The following is a 20,677-nucleotide window of genomic DNA, read 5'->3' as shown; positions in this document are numbered from 1 at the left end:
GGCTTTAGATTTTGCATTGTCATACAAAGAGTGTATAAGAGTATTTACACACTAACCAGCACCCAATGTTGGGACAGGATGAAATTTGCCTGTGGTCCTTCTGTAAGGTTATTTCATGAACTAGGACAGCATATTATACAAGCTACAGGATGCTGACCAGATTTTTAGGGAACATGAATCAGTATTTCATTTGGCTTTGTAATCACAGTCGTGCTTTTCTTTGTTCTTGTCCCTGCAGTGAAATTAGAAAGGTTTGAAATCCCCATCAAGGTGCGGTTAAGCCCTGAGCCCTGGACCCCTGAGACTGGGCTGGTAACAGACGCTTTCAAGCTGAAAAGGAAAGAACTGAAAAACCATTACCTCAACGACATTGAGAGAATGTATGGAGGCAAATAACAGCTCTGCTGCCCTGGCAGCTGGTTCCTTCTCATGCCTCAGTTTTGGATGTCTGTGTGTACTGTAGATATCACACTTTCAAAAAAAACCCCACCAAATGGACAACTGTTTCTATAATCTCTATCAAGTAAAACAGAGAATATCTTAGACTCCAAATTCTTAATTGTTAGCAGATTAGACACTGATGGTCTTCATAGAGTTTTGTGTGATCATCTCCAGTTTTGAGACAGACATCATTATGCGAAGCAGTGTGACCAGGTAATTTTGTTGTTTCTCTAGCACATTCAGACTGCTTACAACTTCTCTTTAACTTGTGCTGAAGTCTGGCCTATATCTCAAAGAGGGAAAAATAATGTAATTTTGGTGATTATTCTGTCATAATAAGACACTTGTAATAAGATACTTCCCTCTAGCAAGAAGGGAAAAGGAGTATCTAATGTCTACCCTTCTCTATTTAAAAACAAAACCAAGACAACAGCAGTAGTCAAGAACTTGCTAGAGATTACTAATAATGCACTGCTTGAAAATGGATGGACTCTTCTGCACATCAATATCTTGAATATTTACAGTGCCTACAAAAGAATAGAAAGTACACTTACTGAAATAAAGGTGAACTGAAAAGCTTTCTAAAAACAAGTTATAAGAAATTTCACTCAAGAGCATTGAATTAACTATTTCAACTTCCAACTCACCAAACAGGTTTTTAATTGCCACTGCATTTTAATTCAAGCAGAGCTTTCCACTGGACACAGAGTGTAAAAGAAAACAAAGACTTGCACAGCTCTGGGGGTGCTGATGAGAAATCAGTGCCTGAATGCAGAACCTGCATCTGGACTGGCAAACAGCTGTGAAACTGATAGGCAGTGGTCTCTAAACAGACTTGAAACTCAGAGGAGTTTTGTTGGGTTTTTTTGAGAGGTGGTTGATGTTTTCAGGGCAATGATTCTCTAGACCTTCACATACATGTGAGTACTGGATGTAACTTAGAGGATCAGGTTTTAAATGTCTGCATTCCTTTATGGAAGGTATTTCTGTTCACCTTTTAACTGTGGTAAGCATGATAAGGCATCCAGAAACCAACAGGAGTTTCCCTGTCTGGTCTTGTTTTACTTACAGAAAAGTAGTCTGTGGCCAGGGAACGTTTGTTTCCTGGAAACTTGTAAAAAGGGACAAATCACTCTACAGAAATTAATTATAAAAATGTTTTCTTATTAACTGGAAGTCATAGAAGTGAAGAAGGAGAAAGATATAATTTAATAATAGATCACCATTTTGTGTGCCGAATCCTGTACTGTGTCTCCTTTTGAATTGTAACTGAACTCCTGCATCCCTCTCAGCTCTTCACACTTGAACCATAAGTGCTGTAAAATGGAGGCTCTTGATACTGTTCTACTTTGCACTTTCTTAATAATTTTATATATGTTGCTTACATTTTGTACAGCTGTGGCCCTCAACTGCTCTATATTGCAAATTCATTTGAAAGTATTTATAGATTTCTATTCATAACATTTGTGTTGTGTATATGATGGTTAAAAAAATTATTTGGTATCATCACTGTACAGAAAGTAAAAGATTTTGTACATTGCTTCTCTTGAACACACGAGCTTGCAATTTCAGGACAAGTTTTTCTTTTCCTGCATGTATATGTATGTTTATTTTCCAGTTAAAATAGACTCTGTCAAAATTAAATGATGGCTCTATGCTTCTGAAGTAAAGCATCCCTTCTCCTGTGGACCAACTTCAAACTTCACCATGCATAACTTTTTCTGCTAGTGCAGAACACTGCCAGCTGACCTTCCAAGAACCCCAAGAGAAAGAGAGAAAGGAAATCTGGTATACAAAGGTGCTGGTATCCAGTTGTGCATGGAACTACAAGAGTCACTAAAAGAAACAAGGAAATAGCTTATCTAAATTTTTTTTTTTTTTAAGATACACATGGTTGTTTTTTGACAACAGGGAATATTTCCCATATCAGTAGCAACTTTTAAAATTACTTGGTCCTGGAGTCATGTTTTAAAACTGGTCTCTATTCAGTAGCCTTTAGTCAGCCTAATAGTATCACAAAAGTGAAATACATGTAAGAAAGATACTTACACTTGAGTCTGTCAGCAGGTTCTAAGACTATTTTTTTTAAACCATGAATGTATTTATATGAAGTGTATTTTATCTTCTGTGTCTTGGTTGACTGAGGATTGCTATTTTCAAAATATATGTACACACATAACACATTGTTAACATTTCAAAAGTGGAATACAACTTAAATGGTTCAACAAGTTTGTGTTTTGGGAAGATCTTTATATTGTTCCCATTCCGTGCCTCACATTCTGTCTAAAACTGAGTATATCTCACAAAGCAGCAGCATTGAGTCCATACTTCAGGTAATGAAAAACCAGGCCTGGTTTTCTTGTAAGGAATGAACTAGAGGTGAATGTACTGCAGAATGCAGTTTGCTACATCATCAGCTCTTCAAGCACCTTTGAGGAAGGGGAAGGATTACATCAGGCTGCCTTCAAATAGGGGGATTATTTGCAAATACCTTGGGAGTTGGGCAAGAACTTTATCCTTCATTTTAATGAATTCTAAATCCTTTTTGTGACAGAGCTTGTGGAGAAGAAACAGAATGAGCAAGAATGTTTAATTTTTGCATTAAAAAGAAAGAACTAGGATGCAGATGAAGAGATAGTAAATAATTTCAAAATCATTATGTGATAGTTACAAATGCTGTTTATCTTGTGCTGGGCTGAAATTTGAGAGAGAGGTTAATGTACTACTGAGGGTTCCAGAATGCTGGAAGTTCTTCAGAAAGCAGGTTAAGAATTTTTAAATCATCCTTAGAAGACTGAAGAAACAAGTTCAAAGAGCAACAAAATGCAGTTTGGGTATATCTGGTATAAGATTATATTTAGGCCCTCTACCTAAAAAGGCATGGTGTGTCTAGAGAAAGGCAGAGTGTAACTGCCACACCAGGGCCACTAGAAAGCTTCAGCTGTGAGGGAAGATTGGAGTTGTTTAGCTGCCCTGAGGAGGAATGGCAAATGCCACTAGATGATTAACCTGCAACTCTGTGCAGTTACCCTGACAAAGGCACAAAGAGCTGGCCCCAGGGAAGGAGAAAGAACAGGGTCTAAGTTTGCTCAAACTGAATTGGTAATTTGGCATTTCAAGAGAAACATGGGATTCAAAACCAATTCTTTACTAAATACTGACCTAGTTGCCCAAGATTTCTGCCACTGAAAATCTTCAGAGCCTCGGAGTCAATGACAGTTCAGCAAAGCCTTTGAGGAACAGCCTTGGCACAGACCCCTTGGTGGGGCTGGCAGGGACTGGTCCTGCACATGACACAACAGGAATGCTGCCTGTAACAGGCAGATGTCATTAAGTGCCTTGAAAGGGTTAAAAATAAAAAGGCTGAACAGGGAGAGGAAGGAGTTACTCCCTCAGGAGCAGGTGAGGTGGTGTTTAACCACCCCATGCAATCACAGTGCCCTTGACAACACTCAGAGAAGGGGCTGCCTGCCAGCTCCCCAGCATGAACTGCACTTCCCAGCACACTGGCAGGCTCTAAAAGGAACAGAACATCAGTTCAGAATGTGGGTCACATTTTCACTAGCAAAAAAAATGAAAAAACAAAAAAACCCCAACCATATCTACCACATCTCAGAACAATAGTTTCAAATAACTTGTATTCTAACAATAAATTAGTGTTGTTCTGCAATTACATGCAAAACAAGAAATAAATTCTCATTATACATTTGGTTTTGTTGGGGTTTTTGTTTGTTTGTACCTTGGCTTTGTTTGTTTGTACCTTAGCTATTTTTGTCTGTGGTGGGGTTTCTTTGCCTTCATACTGAGCCTACCTGAAAACTAAGCTCTATTTACATGACAGTAAAGCAGTTTCCTTTTTGAAGGCTAGAACTTACACACTTGAAGATCCAAAATAACACATCTGGTGGGTTTGTTGTATAAGATGGTATAAAGGTCATCTACAAAATGCAATCAGCAAAACTTGCAGTCACTGGCTACAAGGAATTGCAAACAACAGACATGAGTAAAACTCTGTGTGAACTTACCTGGATTAAAAAAACACATTTCCAGTTAACTCAGTGCTGCTGCCAAGTAGATTAGTGATTGCTTTATGATAGGAGTACATCAGCCATGGAGGACCAGGGCTGACTATATGAAATTACATTTGTACTTAGACTGTCATTTTCACATAATTTAATATGAATAAATTCTGACAGAAACAGGGTAATGTTTGCACTATTGCTTTGCTACTGGGTGCTGTAATAGGTTGAATCTTGCTACACTTTTATTGGGGAGAGACATGCTTTGAACAAAATGAAACCATTCTAGATTGATAAAGTGTTCTAATGAAGCTGATTATCACAGATAATTTATCCAAAATTGTCTTTGGTTGGAAGCGTGTAGCCTTGACATTAGACCAGTGCTAATTAATTTAGACAAACAGAGCTCTGGGCAGTCTGGTCCTCACAGGCTTCACCTGCACTTTTAGACCAAAACATAACTAAAGTACCAAAACAAACAAAAAAATGAAACCAAAAATAAGCCACAAACCATCGAGTTTTCCCCTTGTTCTCCCATTTTGAAACACCAATAAGCTGGTTAATGATGAGCACTACCAGAGATGCCAGAGGTCACTACGTGTTGGTCACACTGCTTATTTCTGCACTTATCCTCACATGTCTTCAAGTACAGAAGTTTGCCCATCACCTCTGTGTCATCCCTGTTATTTCTGAGCATCCAGACCCTGAGCAGGAATGCCCATCACTCCAAGACATGTCCTCCTATCAATTTAAATGCTAAAACAAGAAGGTGTTGTGTAAGTTTTACTTTTTTAAAACACAAAAGACGCCTCTATTTGAAACAGTTTTGCACTACTTCTAACAGGTGAATTGAAATCATTACTTCTGTCCACATGTTGTTCCAGCCTTGGGAGTTGTTCCTAGAATTTTTAATTGTTTTAAACAACGAACCTAAACTTTTCCTACCAGATAAAAATCAGCTTCTTATTGTGCTCCCCCAGGGAGTGAACATGAAGAATGGATCACTGTTCTCTACAGTTGCCTGCCCTACTTTGCTTTCTGCCTTTTGAGTAGAAGCAAACACAATCTCTCCCAATAAGCCCATTTCTATGGCATTTAATCAGGGGCATTAAACCAGGGCCCCTCTGCCCCCACGTTCAAAACAAAACACCTGCCTCACCTCCCTACACAGCTTATGGAAATTACTTCCCAAAGCCTTTACCTTCATCCCAGAACATGCCTGCTTCTTATGTAATGGGACAGCTCTCACCTTGGGACCTTTTTTTTTTCTTGTTATTTTTAAAATCTGGATCTCAGCTCTGAACACTTGCAGTAGCACAAGAACTACACTGCTGTGAGGAGGGGAAATGCACAGCATCTGACAGTGACCTCTTCAGGATCTCTGCAAACAAACACCACACCTCCACCCAAGCTGAACTTCCAACAGCTCAGTCTGGATCAGTTTTAACCTGCATGCAGCTCATTCTGAGCATTTACTAGCAAGCAGATTCCTTACTTTCAAAGGAAAGATGACAAGAAAATTGTTCATGCCAACAAAAAACATACCATAGGAAAACAAACTAAAACCTAGCCCTGTGTGATATCCATCACACTCTGGCTCTCTTGAGATTCTACACTGATATTCAGCCCTTCTAACTGTGGTAAAAACTATGGTCTGTTGCACTTTTTTTATTTCCATGTCCAGCCACCAGTACTTTCAGTAGGTCACCTCTAAACAACGAAAATGCAAGATGTCTGCAACATATCTGAGCAAAAACTTCACTTGAGAGACATGAATTGTAGGACTCATAAGTGAAGAACACCACCTATTATGCCCAAACTCCCCATATCTTCCTGACCAGACAGCAGCCTCTCATTCGTGTCCTAGAGAGTGTAAATTCCCCTGTGCTGCAGCTGTGAGGCAAAGAGTAACTATCCTAAAACCAGGCAAGGCATCTGCCATAGGTTGATTGCAGACATTTTACCCTGACAGAGAGCTGCCAGTCTGTTCTGCAGTGCCCCAGCAGCACTTGGCAGCAATCAGAACTCAGACCTACAACAAAAGTAGTAAAGATAAGGAAGCCACAAATTATTTCTTGTACTTTTAATCTCATAAGAACAAGCTATGAAAATTTCTAATAATAATAATAATAATAAAAAAAGGTAGAGTAACCAGTAGGTTCGGGGGTTTTTTATGGTGTTTTTTTATCTCGGTTTTTTTTTTTTTTTTGGTTGGTTGCTTGAGCTTTTAAAATAAATCTTACAAGAGGTCTTAAACAATTTCAAAAACTTACAAAATATATTCAAGTGTGGAAAGTCATTTTACTGGTAAAACAGCATCTCATTATAATGTGCTTTTCTCCAGACAGGTCAAGGAAGCACAGGCATATCAGAACAAACCATTCATACCATCAGTACAAATCCCTTTTATCCAATATAGGCATTTTAAATCAATTGAACTGTAGTATGCCAAACGAACAGAGCAACAGAAAAGCAGTGACTGCTATAGACAATACAGGGAACATACACAAAAGAGAAGATCTCTCAAGTTTTCAGCTGGTACAATTTCATATGTGGAAGTGCTTAGCTCTCCAGCTGGCTTTGTTTCACTGACTGGTTGTACAGGAGTAATTTGGTCTCAAACAAAAAAATGGAAGCATTAACTCCAGTGTTTGGAGCACAAACATATTAATTTTATAGATGCCCACTGTAAATTTTGGGTACTGCAGTAGAGTCAGCAATGGTCACACTAAACCAGCTGGATAGGTTTGTACAGAATAAAATGAAAACCTTTTTGGTTTTCTGCTAATTTCAGCATAGAATATTTGCAAGCAGCACAGAGCTAGTAACAACGACATTTTTTTGTTTGTACCATTAGTTACTCCATTGTAAAACCACCACTTGACTCTAACAGCTACATTCTCACTTTATATAATAAATAAAAATATTTTGCAAACCAGCAATTTCAGTTATAAAGAGCAAGAACTAATTATGGTAGTACTGAATCACCCAAGTGATCCTCATTGAAGATGATGGAAATAGGCTGGAGAAACTGGCACCTCTCCCTAGCCTGAAGCAATTGCATTCCAATGAATTTCCCTACAAAACCCCTGGGTATCCTACTCCATATCTACAGATCTTACTAAGCAGGAGTTTTAACTGGGTTTGTCCAGTCCAGCTAGGCCAGTTAGTTATCTTTCTCAGTCATGTTCCAGGTAGTGGTAGGGTTTTTTGTTTGGTCAGTTTTTTTAACATTAATTACAAAAGTCAGATTTAAGAGCAGCTTGCATTTAAATAGCATGAAAATAACTGAGAATAACATCTGATTGATTGATTGAAACATTGCCTCATAGATTTTGAACCTCCCAGCCTGCCTAGAAAAAGCTTAAAAATTATTATACAAATTCAAACTTGGATAAAAATATCCAGTAAGTACTAATCCATAGCACAAGCGTATCAGGTACTGATAAGTGTGTGTTCTGGTGACCGCCTTCAAAGTCCAACAAGCCAATGCCACAGCTGCACCCATTGCTGCATTTTAAAAGGCAAAACTTGTTTTGTGTATGCAAAGCAGATCTGTAACACCACTTACACAATCAACAGCAAGTTAAACAGCCAGCAGAATACACCACGCCAGTGTCACAGCTCAACAATGCTGTACCAGTTACAGACATGCTTAGGTTATGTTTTCTTTTCAATCTTCTAGAGGAAATACAAATATATGAACATCACATATTCTCTTAAGAACAAACAGTAATTAAATAGAATGATCCTTTCTTCACTACATACAGAAATAACAATGTATTTACAATATTTACAGTTTTCAAAAATTCTCTTCTTGCACTAGTCTGCAGGAATTCAAATTCTTCAGCCTGAAAAATAAGTACCCAATAGTTCTGATCATAAACAGCCTCTGAATAGAGACAGGTTACTAATTCTAACTTACTGCTGTAAAGTGTAGAGGGCCTGAAAAGGAAATAAAGCCACTCATTTCAGCTAAACATCCCATTGTTTGTGGGATTACATCACAAACTACAGATGCTTTAAGGTGTTTTACCCAAGTGAGATATTGCTCATTTTCACAGTTTTCTCCATTTAAGTCACTGAACAAGTGAGCTGCAGTTGTAACTGCTTTCAGACTGCTGTTGTCATTGAAACATAGGTTACGGTGAGAGTTACAAGCTCCCCTCCTGTATTTTCAGTTACAAGCAAGTGTATGCTCAGGGATACAGCTACATTTTGGGTTTGTTTTTTTGTTTTACTCAGCTTAAAACAGAAATACACCAGTTTGAAACAAAGCTGCTGATACTCAAATTTGCTCTCAAGTTCCAAAGTAAGGTGGACTCTCTTAACTTACAGTCTTGAAAAATGTTTCAAAACAGCTGGAAGCTTTAAACTACAAATTTAAAGCAAAACACACAAAACCCCGGAGAATCAATAATTAAAGGCAATTTTTTAAAAAAACATGAAAAAATACAGTAAAAATCTGCATGAGAGGAAGATAGTGTTAGTGGTGCAGAGCTGCTGTTCTCAATTGAAAATAATGCAAGCACCTGTTCTGAATAACAGTACTGATAAGAAAAATTGAAGGCTTCACAGTAATGCACACTTTCAGTGCCACTTTTTAACTACAATGTTTCTTGAAAAGACAAAAAGGATTCAAATCTTTCAGACTTAATATGAGAAAAATAATCCAAACCTCATAGCAACAGAATGCAGAACCAAAGCCAACAGATATAATGTATGTGACCTATTTCTAGGCCATGGTAAGACTTCAAAAGAAAAATAATCAGTTTGAAGTCCTTCACATGCACATGAAGAGTAATTGGCACAGGAGCTCCGAATCATTCAGCATGCCCTACATATGAATGCATGGAATTAACAACCAAAGTCTGGGAAGCTCAGACTGAAAGGAAACCCAAAGATATATATGGTCCTTTGGCATCAGAGAAGGTAAACATTACCTTTCTAATGGATTGAGAGATTACAAATTTAGGAGCTGTATTTGCTCCTTTCACTAACAGTAGAAACCAAGCAATCCTTCCCAGCCTCTCACAACTGGGAGTAGGGAGCTTTCAAAATTACATCTTCATGCCACAAGCATCTTCTTCAAAAGAGAGAAGATGATACTGTAAAAACAGATCTTTTCAAGTTGAAAAAAATTACGTTTGGTCAGAATTGTATATGAACAGGATTCTGTGTTCAAACAGAACAGTTTGAGCACTCAGCAGTGGCAGCATAGCTGCATGTAAGGCATTTTAGGAATGATTCGAATACAGCTCACTGCCTTCAGCACTTTACTAAATTCAACTAACACGAGCAACCTCTCACATTTTATTACTACAGCTGTGGTCACTGGAATCAACCCCGAAACATCTGTAGACCGTCCATAACATCAGATGCAACACAAAGAGCACGTGCATTCCCTGCTGGGAACAGCTGCCTGCACTGTGGGCTTGTTGGTGCCAAGTGAGAGGTCACTGCCCGTGCCAGCCCTGCTAACTGGCCCAGTCCTGGAAGCGGAAGCAGTCCCCGGCGATCTTCCACACGGTGTTGGTGGGGGTGGCCTGTGCCGTCAGCAGGAAGTTCTGATTGAAGTAGCGCTGCTTATCCCCATCAAATTTGACAGTCCCACTTGTCACCACGAGCACTGTTGTCTGGCCTTGAGTAGCTTGCTCTTCACAAGGAGGTATGAAATGATGAAGAAAACAACTCAAACAAAGACTAGCAGGTAAAGAGGCAGGAAATGTACACAGAAGCTTGGTTCAACTCTGGTTACACTGCGCCAGGCTAACGGCTGGGTACAGGCAGGGAAGTGCAGCTCTGGTGCAGCGTTTCTACACAGACAGCAGTGGGTTCACCAACACGGCTTGGCAAGGGCTTTGCCACTTTCATCTCCTGCTCTTCATTTTAGAGCACTGACAAACACCTCCATTTGTGCTTAGAATGAGCTCTCATTACTTGAGATATACACACAGAGAGATTTAGCAACTTGCATATACTTTCCCCCCCCGGTTATTAGAAATTATATCTTTTTCACAGCAGAGCAAAGCAAGTGTGTTTGACCACAGGCTTTTCCCTTACTTATATTCCCAAAATGTCCATTAGAAGCAATTTATTAACTTCTCAGTTATGTGAGCCTTTCTTTAGGAGCTGTTAATCAGAAATCTAAAGAACTTAACACCTATTCTAGATGCAAAGAAACCAAAGTACATACAGGTTAATAACAATTTGTTCCACATTATACTGCAGGTATAAGAGGCCACCATAGGGGTCTCCCAAGCACAACATAACCTGGTGAGCCAGACTTTTTCCATACATGAAAATAGATCACGTCTGAATATGATCTAAACAAAAAAAGTCCTTAAAATATTTTCCCAGACATGAAAAAAATGTATAGTTGCTGCATCTCTTGATTTGTGCTGTATTTAAGCACAACTTGACATTTCAACCCTCAGTATTTCCTCTAAGCTTATTCCAAAGGAATTATTAGGCACTATAACTGCTCACTTTCAATAGTTATAGAAGAATGAAAAATAACTAAGTAAATTATAATACAACCTTACCGTGAACAGGCTGGCAGTCCAACACATTAACCTGGAATTCACTTGATGGCAACATTTCAAAAAACTTATTTAGTTCTTCTTGCCCAGACACTGCATTTCCATTCCAAACTAATGTTGCTTTGTCCAAATACAGTCTGGTTAAAGCCTGAATGATTATGAAAACACACATTTAGAAAAAATAAGTAAACATATAATGGGCAACATAGAAAACTTACACTGTGAATTACTGATTTCTTCTGTTACTTTGACAGATAAAAAGCCTTCCTGAAAAAATAGCTCCTTTTAACAACCAGTGCTCCTGACCAAGAATTAAAACTAACAAACACATTTTCCTTTATGAGTGGCACAGTGACTCATGTCTCAAATATTGGTAACATTCCTTTAACAAAGGTAATGACAGAACTGAAGTGGTTGCTAACAAAAGGACACATTTCTACAATAAGTTTATCAATGATTTTACTTTTTTTTTTTCTTCTGAGAGGGAGAGTGTGCACACAGTTTAGGTCAGGAAATTATAAATTCAGGTTAAAAAAAAAAAGGTGAACAAGACAAGGAAGAGGTGAAACTTGAAAAGGTCAGCAGCATACCAGAACTTCCCAAATGTTTCATAAGCTGTCACAGCTGATAACTGCCCAAGTCTCCTTTAAGCTGTTGACACACCCCTGTCCTACTCATGTGCAAAGTGACTGAAGTGACGTGGGACTGCTGGCACTTTCACAGTGTAAATTGCAACTGCAGTGCATCTAAAATTCAAAGACTGTTCTCCAAGGCTCTCTCTTGGTGAAAGTATTTGCTACATGGTACCACATCAGTGTGGTCCAGGAAGACTTGCAGAGCCAAGCACAGCTGTACCTCAACTTCAGCACTCAGAAGAAGCTCAGAACCAAAAATGGTAACTGCTAATGAAAGAGGTTTGGGGAAAAAAAAGCTAAATCCTGACCTCAAGAGAAAATAAAGCACATTCTGCTTCCTTGTAGTGACCAAATCCTGTACCTGTGAGACACAGCAGCACACCAACTGAAAGAGGATTATGAGAAGTCTGAGGCACTTTCTGAACAGCCTCTTTTATAGCAAGGGAGCACAAAATCCTCTGCAGGGCAGCCTGAGGAACAGCTGCCCTGCTCTACCACGGCCAGTGCAGCACATGGAAACCAATGTTCAGGTACTTTCTGTGTAATGACACTTGGAAATTCCAGCAAAACCTGCCAGGACAGTTTTAACTATTGCCAAAAGAGCTACATACCCTTCTTCTCTTGTCCATTGTCTCATAGTAAATGTTGACAAACTCATCTGCAGCTCTACAAGCTTGATCCACATAGGTTTTGAAATCCTGGAGGGAAGAAATCATATCAAATTTAGTTATGCAACCCAATCATTGACTCAATTTCTCCTGCAAGTCACTCGGACTGGTCTTTTCCATCCTTACCAAAAGATCATCAAATCATGTTGAAATTTATTCTAAGCTCTTTTTCTACTTGCAGAAGTACCAGCTGTTAGGCAAGTGACAGTTTCAGCATTAGTTTTGAATGCTGACATATTTATTGTATTTAAATTGCAAATATTTACATTGGAAAATGGACTGCAGCTGGCTGCAAGTAATGTGGCCACGCAATTATTCAAGGAAAACAGTTGTTGTTGTGATGGCTGTTCTGAAATAAAGGAACAATATTTATTGATGTACTTCTGAGAATTAGCAAGAACCCCAACACACTGCCATCCTAGTCTCATTTTTAACATACCTTTATATATCAAAATATAAAGTGTAGTAAGAGAGAGAACACCAACAGCTGGTTGTATTCCTTCTAGTATGGATCAGTGCTGTATCCACAGGTTAAACCCAAACACTTCTCCTCACAGCTCTCTGCTTGCCCCAGCTAACAGCCTTTGCTGTCCCACCACTGCACTGTGATCTCACTGGGTTCTTTGCTCACTTTGCTCCTCTGTTTGGCCCTTGATCTCTTACACACCCTCAACTGGGACATCCTGAAAAGCAAATTCTGAATTTCCTGTCCATACATCCATAAATCTGCATTTAGCTCTCTTAACAAATGTTTAAAATGTTATTATTTATCACTGTCCTATTTCAGTATTACACTCTCAGTATCTGCAACTCAATCAGTGCTGAACAATTTCACTGCTTGCATTTTCTTGGCTGCTTTTACTGAATATTCTCCAGAACCACCAGGAATTCCTCCAGTATTAACACAAGAATATTCACCAGCAGAGAAAGATCCAATCTGAAAAGTAACTAAAGCCTATCAAACAATCTCTGTTCATCCAGCAAAGCCAAACACGTTTCTGTGCCCTGCCTTTCCTCCCCCCTGCCCTTCACCCTCCTGCCTTCCCCAGCAACCCCCAGACTCCCGGGCCAATCCCAGCGAGTGCCCAGAGATCTCCGGAGCTGCCCCCGCCCCGCAGCCTGACCGAACGCTGCCCTGCAGCTCCCAGCACACGCACAGCCCGTGCGAGAGGGCATGAGCAGGGCCGGGCGCTGGAGCCAGCTCTGGGGCAGCTGCCATAGAACCTAACAGGAAATAAACTCTGCCGCTTTTGGCGAGCTTTTCCAGCCATAACCAGCAAACAGTTTGAAACTCTACGAACAATGTAGGCCGGAGTAAAAACTTCTGGAGGCCATCTGGTCCCAATCCCTTTTCAAAGCAGAGCTGATCCAAAGGCTGAGGCACTTTCCAGGCTACCTCTGACAGCTCTGGGTCTCCTGGCCCGTCTCCTGCCACCTCCGGACATCTCCGGGGATGGAGACGGTCACGCTTCCATCGGCTTCCAACACCCAGCCACCTCACTCAGAAACCCTCCTCCCAAGCTTGTAACAGGAAAGCCACGATTGAAAAAGCCAACCCAGCAACCCCAAACCAACTCCTCGAGGACTGGCGGCAACTCCAAGCAGCTTTCCAAGGCACACGGCCGCTGCCGATGCCCCCCCTGAGCTGCTCTCTGCCCTAGGGCCCTACAGGAGGGCGCTGAGGCCGCCGGACACGGCCCCGCCCCGGCCCGGGACCCTCGGGAGGCGGCAGCGGCCCCCGCCCGCTCCCCGCGCTGAGGCGCTGCCGCCCTGCCCGCTCCCGGCGGCCTCCCCGCGCTCCCACGGCCGCCCCCCGCACGCAGCAGCCTCCCGCGGCGGCCTCCCCGCGGTTCCCGGCCGCTCCCGGCCCGGCCCGCACTCACCACAGACGCGGCCATGGGGCGGCGAGGCGGGAGGGCGCCGGAAGTGCTCAGCTCCGCCGCTTCCGGCCGCGCGTCCCTCGCCCAAAAGGTTCCGCCGCGGAGCCGCGGGAGCGTTCCGCCGCCAGGCAGGCCCGGCCGCTCGGGCCAATCTGAGCGAGATTCCAGCCAGGGCTGGAAATGCCCCCAGCAGCTGCTTCCAGGGAACTGTAATCACTGACAGCCAACAGCATTATGTATTTCCCTATTTGTGTGGAGTAATTAGTAGAAATGACTGCTTTAGAACTTCAGTCAAATTGACTCAAAAAACCTAAAAATGTCTTTGCTGAAGGATGCATCAAGATTTCAGAAACCCATCTGGGTTAGGCCATATTTTCTTCTGTTTTCAGCTATTGATTAAAACAAATTAAAATTCGTAACAAAACACTGAATAATTTCAGAATCACGTACAAACTGCATAGATTTTTTATTGTCAGTTATTTGATACTGGGCAAGGATTGACTACTGAATGAAAATGGAATTCAATCTCCAGTAATGTGAAGAGTTCACATTTTCCCACAGAACCCTCATGTGACAACCATGCACATTTGTATTAAGGCCTATACAGAAACGAAGACAGTAGGTCTCAGATGTTTGACTTACAGGCTCGATAAAAAATTAATGCTGAAGCTGGATTTGGGATTTACTAAACCACAGTAGACATAAAAAAGCCTATTTTGGCCAGTTCCCAGCATAAAAGGTGGACCTGGGCAGAACCTGTGCTTGTTACAGTCCCATGGGGACTCTCAGCTGTGACTACTCCACCTCAAATTTCTGCCATACCAGACTGGAAGAATGCAATTACTCTTATGCTGATAAATACTTCCCTTGTTTTTTAAAGAAAAAGAGGACTTGCTATATATTGAAGTGGGAATTGCATCCAATGGGAGGTGCTGAGATCAAGTACAAATAACTGTTCCACTTTACTCCATTCAAAGCAGTCCCAAGTGGAGATAAATTTTCAGAACAGGTCAGTTCAAAGTGTAACCACATTTGCTTTTAAAGAAATTTTTAAATCCTCTTCATTCATTTTTTGACCTCTTGAGAAAATCTGACCATGTGTATGTAAAACATATGGCCAGGTAAACATATTTGTGGGGTTTTTTTTCCTCCAATATATCCCCCTTTCAAAAAAGAGACATCCTTTGACAATAGGCAAATTTAAAGTAAATTTTCATTTATTTTCTTTTTTTATGAATAATTATGGATCAGCTACAGATGGAGCACTAACTACTGCACATTATAGATCTATCAGAACATCTGTGCAGAGTTCACTCAGATGAGAGAGGCCTGCAGGGCTGGAACTGCAGTTTCTGTGCTCTCTGAAATTGTTATCTCAGGTCAGCTTGTAGCACATTCTGAGCTCAGTTTGTGTTTAGCTCAGGCCTGAATGCTGGGCCCTGGCAGGTAGCCCACAACTAAAACTGGTTTGTGGGAGCACTTAACATCAACCAAATGCTAAATAATATTTCTCCAGGCCAAACATACCCGTGACCTTTTAAGGAATCATTTTCCAGTGAAGAACAATTTACTTTCAGCTGAAAGTAAAGAGTTTTGTCGTTTGCTTTTCTTTACAAATGGAAGAGTTAGAAGAATCCTGTGTGATTTTTGAGTACATGCTTGCAGATGTTTTACTTCTATTCCTGAATACACCAAACTATTCAGCCTTGTCTGAGCATCTGACCTGTGGGTCTGTGCTCAGCTGATCTGGCACAGCAGCTCTGCAGCAGGGAAAGCAACACACCTTTCTTTTGGACTGTCCCTGCTCTCTGTGTTATTACAATGGTACCCAATGTTCCCTAAAGTATCAGTAATCCAATAGCCAACTGTTAAAAAAATGGCAAAATTCCACTAACACTTGTAGAAGTCAGATCTGGCCTTTGGTTTGTTTACTTTGGCTAAATAGGGAATAAACAAAGTTTCTTCAAAATGTACCTTTAACCTCTGCATCAATTCCAGAGCCCCAGTGCTCAAGCTCCAGTTTTAGGAAATAACTTGGCTAAATGTCAAACAATTCCATCAGCTCTTTGAAGGCAAATATTAGACAGAGATTGCATCTGAAATAATTACCCAAGCACCATTCAATTAACCTACTTGGCTAAAAGGTGATGAACAAATCAATAGTTTGTAACAGAGGCATGTGTTTCAGATCAAACCAATCAATAAGCATCAGAGTAATTTCAAATTACAGACAAATACTGACAAAGTTAAAATTCAAGCAGTTTAGATGCCAAGTGTATTGCAACTTAAAAGAGCTTTTTTAGACAAGATATTCCCCATATCATTGCTTTTATTGAACTATTTTGTCTCTTTTCTAAAATAAAAATAATTACTGTAGTCTTGGGAGAACTCACAAAACAGGTGCAAGATTTCCATTGGATTTCCCTTGAGCACAGGAATTGGAATAGACCTGACCCTCTGGAATTTTTCTGTTTGCTTTTCACAACTACTTTTCTCCTCCTTTACCTTCTAACCTTGTACATGTGTAATGAGATGAAACAACAGGAGACCCAGCCCGGAGCTCAAAGGACAAATTTTAGCATCACAGGGCTTGCTGTTTTCTAGCTACCATAAGAAAAGTTTCTTGTTCACAAGCCTTCCTTTTAACAGGAAGGGCTGTCAGGGAATGAAGAGGAGCTGTACAAAATGAGCTGATTCTCATCTCTCTTTTCCTTTATACTATAAACACACCTCCAACCAAATTTACTGAAGAAAGTCATAGCACTTCCTGTGGATTGTCTTGGTTCCATGGAATCGTTGGCACTTTTCTGGCCTGTGGCTGCAATAACAACATTTGCTCTCTGGCAGCATTAATAACTCACTTTCTACCATTTGTGGGCAGAAGACAAACCTTTTCCAGACAGATAATCCCAGTATGTTACATACTTGTTTCTTTGCACGTGCATTCTTTTCGTTTGAAGGCAACTCCCACTCTGTGCTTGCTTTGAAGTTGTCAGAGTAGATGTGGGACAGCCATGAGGATTTCAGAACTCCCACATGACACCAAAGGTTGCCTGCAGTGGCAAAACAGTGAGTCTGCCATCTTTGCTGGCGAACACTTGCATGGAAGGCACAACCTACTCTTCTTTTTCCTGACTATTCCCAGCCCTCAGCCAGATCAAAAATAAAATATAAGATCTGATTGTGAACACTCTCATCTCTCCAATAATTTTAAGGAATATCCATTAAAATAGTGATGTTTGGTCCCAAAGAGGCTGAAGAGCAAGCCCAGACACAAGTTTCCTTTTTACCCTTACTCTTTTACAGGTTCTGTTTGTTTATGGAGACCCAAAGCTAGGTCAGTGTCTAGTCTCATGTGTAACAGCCTAATCTATTTCTCTTTGACAAGTTACAACATTTGAAATCGATTGTTTATAATGGTCGTGCAGCATTTGTACTGCATTTACCAAATACTCAGTAGGATGAACGACCATTCCCACTGCAGTTATTAATAACAAACTCTGCATTGCTGCAGTGTAATACTGACACACCAAAGAACACTAAATCTGATTATTAACTCCCATGGTTGCACTAGTCTGACAATAAGGAATATATTTAAAAACCACAGTAGTAAGTAGTGGGGGAACACAAGCCTTGAGTCATTTACAAGGATTTTTTTATCACCAAACAGACAAGGTAAATACTCAAAAAAAAAAAAAAAAAAAAAAAACCCAAGCCCTAGGACAGTTTAAAAATTGTTTTTCTGCATTCCTTCAGAATTTACGTCAAAGTAAGAAAAGGGATTATCATCTTTAACAATATTATTTCTTCATGTTGCTTTTCTCTAGTGAAGAAGTTTAAGCATATGAAGATTCTTTTCAGAAAGAAGACTGAACATAAGAGATTTCCTAGACAACCTTTGGAATTATATTTCAATATAATTTTATAGGGATAATGAGAGATATTATTTCCTTTTAGGCACTAAAACTGATCAGGTAAGAGGAGGACTCAGGGTACTGTTAAAAGGCTGCAGAATCTCACACATTTAAATCTTCAGCCAAATCCATCTAACTTATTTAGAGACATAGGTGGCATTTACTATGGATATTTGTTCAGTTCTCAGAAAATAGACAGTGTCCTCTGAAAGGTTCAGACATTGTTTCAGACATTAGGCACAGTGTTGTAAACAGGAAAATTAGGATACAGACAAGCTATCTTTAGGTAAAATGCTCTATTTGCTTCTGTACTTCAGTATATCTAAAGAACAAAGTACAGGAAATGTAAGAATCTCCTGTAATGGTGGTTAAAAATCAATGCTCACAGAAATCTGTGAGCACCATTAACCACCATTAATGGTGGTTAAAAATCTGTGCTCACGGAATTATAACAGGCTGTGTCCCTAAGTTCTTGTCAAGATTCACTATAAATCTTCTCCTTATTATTTACATTTCAACACATTAATACACCACTGTGCAAAAAAATTGTTTCTAAAGTATTGGGAAAAGAACATCCAATAAATTGGCTTAAACGCCATCAGGACAGGCAGGAATAAACCAACATGCCAATGCTCTGTTGATTTATTCCAGAGTGATGCACCTGGACCCACCAGCTCTGTTCATATCCATCTGGAGAACAGCTGCTTTTTCAATAGTTGTCATATTATCTGACAAAAACAATTGCTTGTTAAATTTGTCATAACTTGAAAATGTCACATTTTGTTTCTGTCCTTAGGTTTGGAGCATTTTTTTCTCCATAATGGGCAGGATTCCCCTGCAGCTCTGGGTAATTCCAGTCAGAATTACAGGGCCTGTAGCATCTCCAAAAAGGTCAAGTTCAAGGTGGTTCACTGTGAGCTAAGGATGCCTAGGGAAGGGGAGGTGGAAAGTAATGTTTAGTAGGTCATATGATGTGGCAGAGACGGTGGAAGGATCAGTCAAATTGCCAGGCTAAGAACATGAGACAATAAGTACATTTTGTATAAACTGTGGAGGAGAAAGGAGAGGGAAATTCCAGATCATGGAAACTGTGGATGATGTTACAACAGTCAGGGCTGGGGAGAGCCCTTAGAGAGTCATAGCTGTGGGGAGAGAACAAACATGTTTACTGGCAGTGTTATTAGGGAATGTTTTGCATGAAACAGTGAAATATGAATACTCAATGAATGAAGCAGCATGTTATTATTGCTGAGCAACTGGGAGGACTGTGGTAAAGAAGATACTCAACAGGAAATGAACCAACATTATGTGATCAGAAAGTGCATAGAAATGGAGAGGTAGACCTGGGAAACATTTGAGCACAGGCAAGCGTGGAAGCTGAGGGTTGATGACATCATCACACAAAAATGTGTAAGAAGAAGATGTGGGAATTGAAGAGTCATACAGTACCTCTGAAGAGGTGAGAGAACAGAACTGTACCCATCCAAACAGATGTTTTATGAACTGTAGGAGATAAGCACCAGGAGTGAAGGTAGTGAAAAAATTGGTTTGCAAGTATATTACAGTGGGTAATAACAGAGTCAGTAAAGTGCATAACGGATGGGAAATCGAGTTAGCAGAGACAGAACTTGCCAGACAATTATCCACCTAATACCTTCTTTACAAGTACTGTTTGTGGCACAGAAGAAACTGGCATGAATGAAAATACTCAGCATGTTAACTTACACTGCTCACAACGTACAACTAATCAAGAGACAGGAAAACTCTCTTCAAAAAACCTTTTCACTGACAGCATGCACTATTAGAAATGTGTGTTTTATGAAACTGTACACAAGCAGGTCCTGGAGAATGACCTCCTTTTCTCTCAGATATGTGCATACTGGGCTTGCTGATGCCTCATAAGAGATTTGCTTCCTTTTTTGATGTAAACTGAATAATAATTAATACCATGAATACCATGTAGTCAACATTTTAAATTATATTTTTTGAATTAACAATGTGGACTTATCATAATAAAACACCCAAATTGTTATTCCTCAAAAAATATGAGATTTAGTTAAATATCACTAAGCTCAAGGGGAAACTGTGGTGAAAATGAAGACAGTCCAAGATAAACAGCAGGTAATCTATGTCTCCATCATTCAAATAAAGAAGGGTAAGTTTTCAGCTGAACTTACTGACACTGATCGTTAAATTCACTGAATATAGAAAAGACAGAGCTATTGAAGGACAAGACACATTTTCTGCGAGGAGGGGCTGAGAGAGTTGGGATTGCTCAGTCTGGAGGAAAAAAAGGCTCGGCTGCCTTCCAGTAAAGAGACCTTAAAGAGAGAAAGAGGGCACAGGCTTTATAGCGGGACCCGTTGTGACATGACAGGGGTAAAGGACGTTAAAGGAACAGAGGGCAGGTAAAGATTCCAGGCTGAGGTTCCAGGCTGAGGTCCCAGGCTGAGGCGGCAGGTTTAGGTGGCAGGGTGAAGTCCCAGGCCGGGGTCCCGGGCCAGGGTCCCAAGCTGAGGTCCCAGGCTGAGGTCCCAGGCTGAGGTCCCAGGCTGAGGCAGCAGGTTTAGGTGGCAGG

At 40.4% G+C, this 20,677-nt stretch overlaps 2 protein-coding genes across 10 annotated transcripts in view; one reads left to right on the top strand and one right to left on the bottom strand.

Moving 5' to 3' along the window:
• The window catches only part of ACSL4 (acyl-CoA synthetase long chain family member 4), a 35,744-nt gene extending 31,597 nt beyond the window's left edge, over nt 1-4,147 (top strand). For all 7 annotated transcript variants that reach the window (XM_085570903.1, XM_077786553.2, XM_021547844.4 and 4 more), the window contains one exon: nt 239-4,147. In XM_085570903.1, the coding sequence (XP_085427029.1) occupies nt 239-396 (158 nt within the window). In that variant the 3' untranslated portion in view covers nt 397-4,147. The remainder of the gene's footprint in view (nt 1-238) is intronic.
• NXT2 (nuclear transport factor 2 like export factor 2) overlaps nt 1-14,319 on the bottom strand; it is a 44,008-nt gene extending 29,689 nt beyond the window's left edge. Inside the window, exons 1-4 of one of the 3 annotated variants that reach the window (XM_021547843.4) lie at nt 14,189-14,314; nt 12,249-12,335; nt 11,006-11,150; nt 6,742-10,116 (exon numbers count right to left, since the gene is read on the bottom strand). In XM_021547843.4, the coding sequence (XP_021403518.1) occupies nt 9,938-10,116; nt 11,006-11,150; nt 12,249-12,335; nt 14,189-14,203 (426 nt within the window). In that variant the 5' untranslated portion in view covers nt 14,204-14,314 and the 3' untranslated portion in view covers nt 6,742-9,937. Of the gene's footprint in view, nt 1-6,741; nt 10,117-11,005; nt 11,151-12,248; nt 12,369-14,188 lie in introns of those variants that run through there. The other 2 variants (XM_085570918.1, XM_021547842.4) reach the window with 2 other exon arrangements.
• Nucleotides 14,320-20,677: the final 6,358 nt, after the last annotated feature.

Source organism: Lonchura striata, chromosome 4A (genome assembly GCF_050655825.1).
Source record: "Lonchura striata isolate lonStrDom1 chromosome 4A, ASM5065582v1, whole genome shotgun sequence".
In the NCBI taxonomy this organism is placed as follows: domain Eukaryota; kingdom Metazoa; phylum Chordata; class Aves; order Passeriformes; family Estrildidae; genus Lonchura; species Lonchura striata.
Note: the sequence above shows the minus strand (reverse complement) of the source record. Positions and strands in the feature narration are given on the sequence as shown.